General features: G+C 33.8%; 1 protein-coding gene across 1 annotated transcript; it reads left to right on the forward strand.

Annotated features, from left to right (window-relative positions):
* Positions 1-10852: 10852 nt before the first annotated feature.
* LOC100526160 (olfactory receptor 4C46-like) lies at positions 10853-11782 on the forward strand. The gene has a single exon (XM_003124213.4). The coding sequence runs from the start codon at positions 10853-10855 to the stop codon at positions 11780-11782; it is 930 nt and encodes a 309-aa protein (XP_003124261.4).
* The last annotated feature ends 854 nt before the right edge of the window (positions 11783-12636 follow it).

Here is a 12636-nt window from a genome sequence, read left to right on the forward strand (position 1 = left end):
AAGAGGGTAGCATACTTAAAAAACAGGGCAACCACATATCAAAACCAAACATTGCATTCACAAAAAAAAATGAAAAGAAAAACATTCAAGAAGAAAGTAATTGGAGACCATACAACCAAAAAAAGAAAGGAAGAATGGAGAATCATAGAATCAATGGGAACATGAGGTTTAAAATGGCAATAAATAATCATATATCAATTATCACCTTAAATGTCAATGAACTGAATGCTCCTATCACAAGACAAAGAGTGGTTAAGTGGATAAAAAGGCAAAAACCTTCAATCTGCTGCCTACAAGAAACTCACCTTAGGACAAAGGACACATATAGATTGAAAGTGTGGAGGTGGGAAAAAAATATTTCATGCCAATAGACATGACAGGAAAGTAGGAGTTGAGATACTCATATCAGACAAAATAGACTTTAAAACAAAATAAATAAAGACAAAGAAGGGCACTATTTAGTGATTAAGGCATCCATCCAAGAAGAGGATATGCCTATAATCAACATATATGCCCCAAATATAGGAGCACCCATATACATATGACAAACATTAACAGATATAAAGGGAGAAATTGATGGGAATAGTACGAGACATTAATACCCCACTCACATCAATGGACAGATCCTCTAGACAGAAAACCAATAAAGCAACAGAGATCCTAAAGGAGACAATATAAAAGTTATACTTAATTGACATCTTCAGGACACTACATCCAAAAAAATCAGAATACACATTCTTCTCAAGTTCACATGGAACATTCTCAAGAATCGACCACATATTGGGACACATAGCTAGCTTCAACGAATTTAGGATCATAGAAATTATTTCAAATATCTTCTCTGACCACAATGGTATGAAAGTAGAAATCAACCAAAGGAGTAGAAATGAGAAAAAACATACTACATGGATACTAAACAATATGCTACTAAAAAACCAATGGGTCAATGAGGAAATCAAGAAGGAAATTAACTCACTAAGAAGAGGAGGGAAAGAACCCAAATAAACAAAATAAGAAATGAAAAAGGAGAAATCACAATGGATACTGCAGAAATACAAAAAAAACAGAAGAGAATACTATGAACAACTATATGCCAACAAATTCGACAATCTGGAAGAAATGGAAAATTTTCTAGAATCTTATGCCTGCTAAAACTGAATTGAGAGGAAACAGACCAACTGAACAGACAGATCACTAGAAATGAAATTGAAGAGGTCATAAAAACTCCCAATGAATAAAAGTCCAGGACCAGATGGCTTCACAGGCAAATTCTATCAAACATATAGAGGATCTGGTGTCCATCCTCCTTAAACTTTTTCAAAAGGATGAAGAAGAAGGAATACTCCCAAAGACATTCTATGATGCCATCATCACCCTAATTGCAAAACCAAAGATAACACCAAAAAAAGATAACTATCGGCCTATATCTTTGATGAATATAGATGCAAAAACTCTCAACAAAATTTTAGCCAACTGAATCCAACAAGATATCAAAAAGATCATACACCATGACCAGGTAGGGTTCATCCCAGGTGCACAAGGATGGTTCAACATACAAAAATCAATCAACGTCATACACCACATTAACAAAAGAGAAGACAAAAATCATATGATCATCTCAATAGGTGCAGAAAAAGCATTTGACAAAGTCCAACATCCATTCATGATCAAGACCCTCGCCAAAGTGGGTACAGAGGGAACATTCCTGAATATAATCAAAGCCATTTATGATAAACCCACAGAAAATATACTACTCAATGGGAAAAACTGAAAGCCTTCTCACTCAAATCTGGAACAAGACAGGGATGCCCACTCTCACCACTGCTCTTCAACATAGTTTTGGAAGTCCTAGCCACAGCAATTAGACAAACAAAAGAAATGAAATTCATCCATATATGAAGAGAAGAGATAAAACTGTCACTGTGTGCAGATGACATGATACTATACATAGAAAACCCTAAGAACTCAACCCAAAAACTACTTAAACTGATTAATAAATTCAGCAAAGTAGCAGGATATAAGATTAACATTCAGAAGTCAGTTGCATTTCTGTATACCAGCAATGAAATATTATAAAAGGAACACAAAAATATGATACCTTTTCAAATTGCACCTCACAAAATCAAATACCTCAGAATACACCTGACCAAGGAGGTAAAGGAGCTATATGCCGAAAACTATAAAACCTTAATCAAAGAAATCAAAGAAGATGTAAAGAAATGGAAAGATAGTCCATGTTCCTGGATTGGGAAAATCAATATTGTGAAAATGGCCATACTACCCAAAGCAATCCAGTCTACAGATTCAATGCAATCCCTATCAAATTACCCATGATATTTTTCACAGAAATAGAACAAACAATCCAAAAATTTATATGAAACCACAAAAGACCCAAAATTGCCAAAGCAATCCCGAGAAACAAAAAGCAAGCAGGAGGCATAACTCTCCCAGACTTCAAGAAATACTACAAATCCACAGTCATCAAAACAGTGTGATACTGGAATCAAAACAGATGATAGACCAATGGCACAGAATAGAGAACCCAGATATAAACCCTGACACCTATGGTCAATTAATCTTTGGCAAGGGAGGCAAGAACATAAAATGGGAAAAAGAAAGTCTATTCAGCAAGCTTTGCTGGGAAACCTGGACAGCTGCATACAAAACAGTGAAATTAGAACACACCCTCACACCATGCACAAAAATAAACTCAAAATGGCTGAAGGACTTAAATATAACACAAGACACCATCAAATCCCAGAAGGGAATATAGGCAAAACATTCTCTGACATCAACTTCATGAAGATTTTCTCAGGTCAGTCTCCCAAAGCAATAGAAATAGGAGTAAAAATAAACCCATGGGGCCTAATGAAGCTGAAAAGCTTTTGCACAGCAAAGGAAACCCAAAAGAAAACAAAAAGATAACTTAGAAAAAGGGAGAAAATAGTTTCAAATGATGCAATGGTCAAGGGCTTAATCTCCAGAATATACAAGCAACTTATACAACTCAACAGCAAAAAATCCAATCAACCAATGGAAAAATGGGCAAAATACCTGAATAGACTCTTCTCCAAGGAAGATATACAGATGGCCAACAAGCACATTAAAAAAATGCTCAACATTGCTGATTATAAGAGAAATGCAAATCAAAACTACCATGAGATATCACCTCACACCAGTCAGAATGGCCATCATTAATAAGTCTGCAAATAACAAGTGTTGGAGGGCTTGTGGAGAAAAGGGAACCCTCCTGCACTGTTGGTGGGAATGTAAACTGGTACAGCCACTATGGAGAACAGTTTGGAGATACCTTAGAAATCTATACATAGAACTTCCATATGACCCAGCCATCCAACTCTTGGGCATATATCCAGAAAAAGAGTTTCCTTGAAAAAGTCACATGCACCTGCATGTTCATTGCAGCACTAAACACAATAGCCAAGACATGGAAACAACCCAAATTTCCATCAACAGATGATTGGATTTGGAAGAGGTGGAATATATACACATAGGAATACTACTCAGCCATAAAATTGATGACATAATGACATTTGCAGCAACATGGATGGACCTAGACTCATACTGAGTGAAGTAAGTCAGAAAGAGAAAGACAAATACCATATTATATCACTTATATCTGGAGTCTAATATCCAGCACAAATGAACATCTCCACAGAAAAGAAAATTATGGACTTTTCAAAATAAACTTGTGGCTACCCTTGGGGAGAGGGAGGGAGTGGGAGGAATCGGGAGCTTGGGGTTACCAGATACAATTTGGAATGGAATTACAATCAGATCCTGCTGAGTATCATTGTGAACTTTGTCTACATGCTTATATTGCAACAGAAGAAATGGTGGGAAAAAATGTATAGACGTAATTGTAACTTGGCCCTCGTGCTGTACAGTGGAAAAATAAATAAATTTTTAAAAATCTGATAATTATCTAAATATGAAACAGCTGTCTTTGAAAAAAATCAAATTAAATGTGACACAGACCTATCAAGTTTACACCTGAGAATGACAAATTGAAAGCTCTGGACTTTCTCTAGACCTCATACTTTCATCTTCCTCGCAATCTAAACTTGGCTCAGTTAAAAAAGAAAAAAAAAAGTTAAAATGGTGTAACATTGAATTGGAATTGTATTAATTTACATTTTCTTTAACTTCATATCTCCAAGTTCAGAAGATCCAGGGATTTTTTTTCTTCTCTTCCATTTTAGTTTCAATGTCAAAATCATCCTACATAATTGGAAAAAAAATGGACACATTTCAAAAATAAAACACTGGGCAGAAGTATTTATGGAAAAATTTGTTTTATCTGAATGTTAAATATAACACTACAATGACTTTGTGCTTGCTAGAAATAAAGGGGTCCTGTAATTAGTATAAAATAAAGAATTACAAATTTCCTTGTGCAAATGTCCTCACTATTATACACCACAAGTAGGTTCATCACATAAATATCCATGCAGGCAGTTTTCAACAGGGGCTGCATATCATGACAGTACTTATCAATCAAATTAGATCCATAGAAAAGCAATCTCAAGGCAAGGATAATCTGAGCCAAAGAATGTATAAAAGACACTCTCCATGCAAGAACAATCAGGATGATGCAAACCTGACATCTCATGATGGTTGCATAATACAAGGGCTTGCAGATGTCCCTGTAGAGATCCATGGCCATGAGGACAAGGAGAAAGATCTCCCTGCTTCCAAATAAATGCAGGGCAAAGACCTGAGTCAGTCACTCATTGTAAGATATGATTTTCTTTTTATATAGAGAATCCACAATTAGTTTAGGGGCTGTGGAAGTTGATAAAGGGATCTCAGTAATAGACAAATAAAATTAACCAGTCCAAAAAAACCAAGAACCCAACTGAAAAATGGGCAAAAGACTTGAATAGACATTTCTCCAAAGAAGATATACAGATGGCCAACCAACACATGATAAAATGCTTAACGTCACTGATTATTAGGGAACTGCAAATGAAAACTACTTGAGGTACCACCTCAGAACTGTAAGAGGATATAATTAATTAGTCCACATATATCAAATGCCAGAGAGGGTGTTGAGAAATGGGAACCCCTCATCACTGTCAGTGGGAATGTAAATCAGAACAAACACTATAGAAAACAGTATGGAAAACCTCAGAAAATTAAATATAGAACTACTATATGAACCAGAAATTACACTTTTGGGTGTATATTCATACAATACTTTCCTTAAAAAAGACACATGATCCTGCATGTTCATTGCAGCACTAATCACAATAGCCAAGATATGGAATAATTTTAAATGACAAATGAATGGATTAAATAGATGTGGTATACATATACAATGGAATTCTACCCAGCCACAAAAAGAACAAAATAATGTCATTTGCAGCTACATGGTTGGAAGTAGAGACTCTCATACTATATGAAGTCAGACAGAAAGGGAAAGGCAAACACTGTATGTTATTACTTATATCTAAAATCTAATATAAGGCAGAAATGAACCTTTACACAGCAAAGAAACTCATGATTTAGAGAACACACTTGTGGTTGCCAAGGGGGATTGAGTGGGAAGCACCTGGAATCTTGGGTTAATGAAGGCAAACTCTTGCATTTCGAATGGATAAAAAATGAGATCCTGCTGTATAGCACTATTGTCTATATCTAGTCACTTGTAATGGTGCATGATGGAGGATAATGTGAGAAAAAGAGTATGTGCATGTTTGTGTGCATGTTAATGGTTCACTTTGCTGTACAGTAGAAAACTGACAGAGCACTGTAAACAAAATATAATGGAAAAATGTAAATAATTTAAAATAAACACAATAAGATACATAATGCAAATTCTTCACAAAGTATTTCAAGAAATAAATAACACTCAGTATATCATTTTCCTAGAATTACATAAATGCTAAGGTGCATTATGAGAAATATGATAAAAATATCTCTTTTGAACATATGCAAAAATATATTACACAGCATACAAATAAGTGAAATTTGCCATTTTTGAATAATAATTGACTATTACCATGTGTAGTTTATACCAGGAATGCAACAATTACTTTCAAAATTATTAAATGATATTCACCAATAGAGTATGGGAGAATTACAACACTAATTCAATAAATCCATACAAACGAAGTTTCAGGCTAGATATTTAAATAAAAAATGCAGTGATAAATGAATTGAAATCAATTTGCTCAACCCAACAGAATATCTCAGTAAATTCTACAGCTACCATCACACTAAATGGTGAATTCTCTCTAGTTTAGAAGCAAATACAAATCTGTCACATCTCAATTCCTGTTCTACATTGTACTCCAGATTACAGCCATTGCATAAGGTAAGAAAAAGAAAGAAAGCATATACAGACTCATAAAGAATAAGCAAATTTATAAAAACACATTTATGTGGAGAGTACATTATTTTATAGGTAGAATATGCTAAGGGCTCTAAAAAATCTAATTGATCTAATCAGTTAATTCAACAGTGTCACAGCATACACTGTCAACACAAAATATCACATGTATTTCAATGAAAACAACAGGACTGAAATTAGAAACCAATGTTGTGTATTATACTATTAAAATAAATTTGAGGGACATATGTAAAAATATATTCAAGACTTGTAAATGTAAACCGGTCAACACCACTGAAACAAAGCAAGTACAGAAGTAAAAGGAGAAATATTCCATGTTGATGGATTATCAGACCCAATATTTACCATATCAAATTTTATGTCAATACAATTCCAGTAAATATACATCTGGGTATTTTAAGAAATTGACAATACTATTTTGAATTTTATATAGAAATAAACCTTTTCAAGGGAACATAGAATAGAAAATCACTTCCTCAAAAGAACGAAGTCCTAAATTCAGGATGTTCTATAAAGTTCCCAGTGTTGTACAGTGTTGACATAAGGATAAACATAAAATCATATAAATATAATAGAATTTCCAGAAATGACCTATACACATGGTTTTTTTACAAAGATTTCAAGGCATGTCAATGAAGGAAAAAAAAATACATTTTTTTTCAACAAATTGTGCTGGATCATCTAGATATCCATGTGAGACAAAAAGGAACCTCAAGAGCTACCTCACACTACACACAAAAATTAATTCAAAATGAGTCAGAGACCTAGAACTTAAAGCTAAGACCTATGGAAAAATTCTAAAAGAAAATAATTTAACCTTGAGGTATTTCACTGTTTACTAGATATGACATAACAAGTAAGAACCTTGAGAAAAACTAAAAAAAATTAACATTGTACAATATTTTAAATCTCAATGAATATCATCCTTTTATAAAAATAAAAAGATGAAAAAAATCTATTTTATGTATTCAAAATGTATACATTTTTTAATAAATTTATATAAATGCATGTTTAAATTTTACACATGCATTTATATATAACATATATGACAAAATAATTCTATCTGAAATATATAAAATTTCTTACAAATTTGTACCAAGAAGTCTATTTTAAATTGCCTAATGTCTTAAAAAGAAACTTCCAAAAAATTATAAACATGGCCCAATAATAAAAAATATTCTCAACTGCATTAGTCAGCAGAGAAAGCAAACTAAAACCTTAATAATTTATCAATGAAAACATCCTAGAATTACTAAAAGGAATGTAATCCCAAGTAAATAGAAGGTCAAATAATTCACTTGTTTGAAATCAAAATTCCTCTATTGAGCTTTAGATTATCTATCCACATGTTTAATATCACCTATGGTTCTATACTGACCATCATAGGAATCCCAGCTGTTACTTATTAGGAGCCTTTTAGAGTTTTTGTTTATATGCATACCCCTCTAATTAATGCAAAAACAATAGGTTTTGGATTAATGTACTTTTAAATGGCTGCCATTAATTGCATACCCTCATTATCACAGATTCTGGGCAAGGAATACTAGGTTCTAGAAAAGGTTTAAAATTGATAAGTAGACAGAAGTTCTCTCTGAGACATGGGTGCAAAAGTTAACTACATCACAGATCCCCACACAGGAATTATGCCTTCCTTGGTATTCATATGACATTCAAGTTTTTTAGAAACCCATGTTCAGAGAGAAAAAATGGACACACATGTTTTGTTTCCAAGTTCAGGGAATATGTGCTTTTCCAACATGTCTCTCCAGAATACATGCTTCAAAGACAAAGCCTTTCCATCAAATGTAATTAATTCCTGGGAGAAAATACCAGCTACATGACAAGGTTCTTGAAACTTTATGGAAACCTCTTTAAATATCCTTGCTTTGTAGGTTAAAATGTACTTTTTAGTTTTCACATACAGAGCAAGATTCATTTTTGGTGGAAATGACCCACTTGAATGTATTTCCAACACATATTATGCTTCCTGCCTATGGGAACAGAGCCATCTGGAGAAATGTTTTTCAATCCCAGATTTTCTGTGAAATCTTTTGGAGGTTTTAGGCTAGAAGGAAAGACTTAAACTTATAGAAAGACTTTCTTATTTACTATTGACTTGATATTGACTTATCCAAACAATCTTTTTCTGAGTATGGTGTATCTTTCATGCTGAAAGTTATTTATTCCAAGATGAGGACAACTTGAAGATGGAATTAGTTTGAACACACTCAAATATCATTAATATCACCTAAGAACAGAAGGTAAGTTTTTCAACAGTACTGATATTTATTTGAGATTATTACTTTCCACATATAGCAATCATTATATTTCAACACTTTTCAAATAGAATAGAGCATTTTATCTTCACGGTATTCTTCAAAAGATAGGTGGTAACTATCATTAACCTATTCCGACAGATGAAAAATTTGAGGTTCATAGAGTTAAAAAAATGGTAGGATCGAGCAGTCTAACACTATATAACTTTCTTTTTCCAATAGACAATTATTTTAATAATTAATATTAATTATGATAATGAACAAAAATAAATACACCACACAAAAAGATATGAATGTGAACATTAAGTAATATAAATAATCATCTGTTTAATCCAAACATGAACATGAAGACCTCTTCCTGGTATAAACTGGTATGCATAATTTGAGACTCTGTGTCTTCCTCAAAAGTAAATTTGTAAATGATTTTTCCTCAGTTTCTTGCATGGTTAAATGTTTCTCTGTATTATTTCTCAGGATATGAATTCCATTCCTAGGTGAAGATTGGAATTACATTTTGGCATAGTGAGTTAAGGATCCAAATTTGTCATTGCTGTGTCTCAGGTCACTGCTACAGCAGAGATTCAATCCCTGTTCCTAGAACATCCACCTGCCACAGGAATAGCATAAATAAATAAATAAATGAAATAAGGGAAATAGCTTTATGTGTCCACAGTAGTATGGTGGATATGTTCCTATGTGTTTCCTCAATCAATTCTCATAAGAGCCTGTGAGTTGGACTATTAACCTCATTTGGTATTGAAAGAAATAATAATATAAGGTGCCAAGAAACATACCTCAAATTAATAAGCTGCAAGTGAGAAAAGTCAAGATTTTAACATGGTCTTTCTGACTCTCAAACCAATATACTCAACCACTAGGATCATCATTTTAAATATTTTGTATGAAAAACTCTGTGTTCATTGTCTGGAAATTATGGAGGGAAGAAATGTGGGTTAGAAAGAGACAAAGGTAAAATGAATCCACAGTGGATTCTAACGTACTGTGTGTATGTCTCTAAATCTGCATGTATGCTGACAAAATTTCTTCATATATAGTTGTCTATGAAGGAGTACTAAAGTAAAAATAATTATTATAATCCTATCAAAAGATATTTGCTAGTTCAACATTGTTTATTAAAACAAAAATATAAGGCATGGATTAAGGGTTTCAGCAAAAAAAAAGTATAATCTGAATTAATCTTAGCTCTGCTGCCCTTTTTTACTGCTTGATTTTGGGTAGGATCCTTAACTTCTCTATGTTTCTACCTATAATGTGTAAAATAAGTATAACAATCAAATCTTACAGGTTTATAATGACTCAAATAATGGAGAGTCTTAGAGCAAGTAAGTGTTACAGCAGATTTTATTTAATATGATTATTAATACAATTACTCTTATATTATCTCATATACTAATATTGATTCTCATTTGCTATGTGGATGAAATTATATCAACTGCACAGGTTGCTCTCATGTCATGTGCATAGAAATCATTAAAAAGTATATTTATAAGCTATTATAAAGTTATTGAATTTAGAAAACAATTTATCAATTTCATTACATTAGCCCCTCTATTCTCTCATTACTTTCCCATAACCAATGCCCTGTTACACTTTACAACAAATATTATAAAGTCTTATATTTGTGTTTCTTTCTGTCTTCCATCCCCTAACTGAACCTCAGTCCTACTTCATAAAAGCCACACAAAGATCTTAACTGGAGTTATATCAAAGATTTCCTCTTTCTCAATATCTCTTCATTCTTCCACTCATAATCTCAATTATCTTGCATGGGTTCCCATTTCCTAAGAATAATGGGAAAATTCCTTAACTTTGCATTTGTATCCTTTAAATCCATTTTCTACCACTCATTTCAAGTTTGCCTAACACTATGTGTGAGATTTGCTGCTTAACCTTTGGCTCTGAGTATTTTATGTAACAAGATCATCTCCTGCCTCTGTGTCCACTAAATTCCTCATGTCTATAACTAAATATTATTTTCTCCAAGGAGAGAGTTTGAGTCATCTTTAAGAGATCAGATCCTTGTTTCATATATATATATATATATATATATATATATATATATATATATTCTCAAAAGAATTCATAATTCAATATAACATAGGCATTTACTATTTATTCAAGGTTGAGCTAATAAAAAGTGACCTTTTTTTCAGGTAATGTAATTAATCAGAATATGAGATACATGGAGAATAGAAACAATGTGACTGAGTTCATTCTGCTGGGGTTAACACAGAATCCAAAGACTCAGAAAATCATATTTGTTGTATTTTTGATCATCTACATCATCTCTATGGTGGGAAATGTGCTCACCTTGGTCATCATCACAGCCAGTCCATTACTGGAGTCCCCCATGTACTTTTTTCTGGCTCATCTCTCTTTCATTGATGCCTGCTATTCCTGTGTCAACACCCCTAAACTTATTGTAGATTCAGTCTATGAGAAGAAAACCAGCCCATTCAATCAATGCATGACCCAAGTCTTTGGCGAACATTTATTTGGAGGTGCTGATATCATCCTGCTTACCGTAATGGCCTATGACCGCTATGTGGCCATCTGCAAGCCCTTGCACTATACAAACATCATGAACTGGCACGTGTGTTGGCTACTAGTGGGAGTGGTTTGGGTTGGGGGTTTTATCCATTCAACTATACAGATTCTCCTCATCTTCAGATTACCCTTCTGTGGTCCAAATGTCATTGATCACTTTATGTGTGATCTGAATCCTTTGCTCAATCTTGCTTGCACTGATACCCACACTCTAGGACTCTTTGTTGATCTAAACAGTGGTTTCCTATGCCTGGTAAACTTTGTCTTCTTGATTGGCTCCTATGTGCTCATCCTGCTCTCCCTAAGGACCCACAGCTTGGAGGCTAGGTACAAGGCCCTCTCCACTTGTGTTTCCCACATCATAGTTGTCATCCTATTCTTTGTGCCCTGCATATTTGTGTACCTGAGACCTGCAGCTAATTTACCTATTGACAAAGCAGTTACTGTATTCTACACTATGATAACTCCCATGTTAAATCCCTTAATCTATACCCTGAGAAATGCCCAGATGAAAAATGCCATTAAGAATTTGTGTAGTCAGAAAGCTATATCAGGTGATAACTAAAAGGTGCATAGAGCCCAACATTGATTATATGGAGGCATGATTCATGTGGGCATTGTTGATGATTCAACAAAAAATAACTATGAGATAAAGAAAAAGAAACACTACAAATCAAGAAGTCTGTAAGGAGGGGGGCAGACATAGGAGCAAAAAGGGGAAATAAACCTCACCTTGACTACACTCTGAACATTTGGAAAAATCTCCCAAGTCAGGCCTTAGTTATCCTAGTTTCATAAATCTATATGGATTAATAAAATCATTCTTACAAAAAACAAAAATTTAAAAAAATTAAAAATACACTGATACTAAGCAGTAATCTCTACAACAATCCAAATAAATAGGCACTGCTATTGCCCTCATCTTACAGGTGAGGAAACATAGAAAAAAGGAAAAATTTCCAGAAAAGGAAAATTGAAGAACCAGTACCCCATATTTACCTGATCTCTCAGGCCATGTTCTTAATTGCTATAACAGAAAGCCAGGCAATGATAATGGAATTGTAGCTTAATTTTACTACTTACCATTTATTGATACAGGGCTGGTATTACATACTATTTATGTAATTTTTTTACAAACAACTGGGATATATAGATGGAAGTTCCCAGGCCAGGAGTGGAATTGGAGATGCAGCTTCAGGCCTGTGCCATAGCCATGGAAACACCAGATCCAAGTTGCACCTGTGACCTATGACACAGCATGGGGCAATGCCAAAACCGTATCACACTAGTGAAGTCAGGGATTGAACCTGCATCCTCTCAGAAACAACTAAGCCACAAAAATCTTGGGATTCAGAAAAGATTCCAGAGTGAAAAGACTTCAAAAATGTGATTCAAAGGATGAAAATAGTCAGCAGAGCA

The sequence above is a fragment of the Sus scrofa genome, unplaced genomic scaffold (assembly GCF_000003025.6).
Source record: "Sus scrofa isolate TJ Tabasco breed Duroc unplaced genomic scaffold, Sscrofa11.1 Contig42, whole genome shotgun sequence".
NCBI lineage: Eukaryota > Metazoa > Chordata > Mammalia > Artiodactyla > Suidae > Sus > Sus scrofa.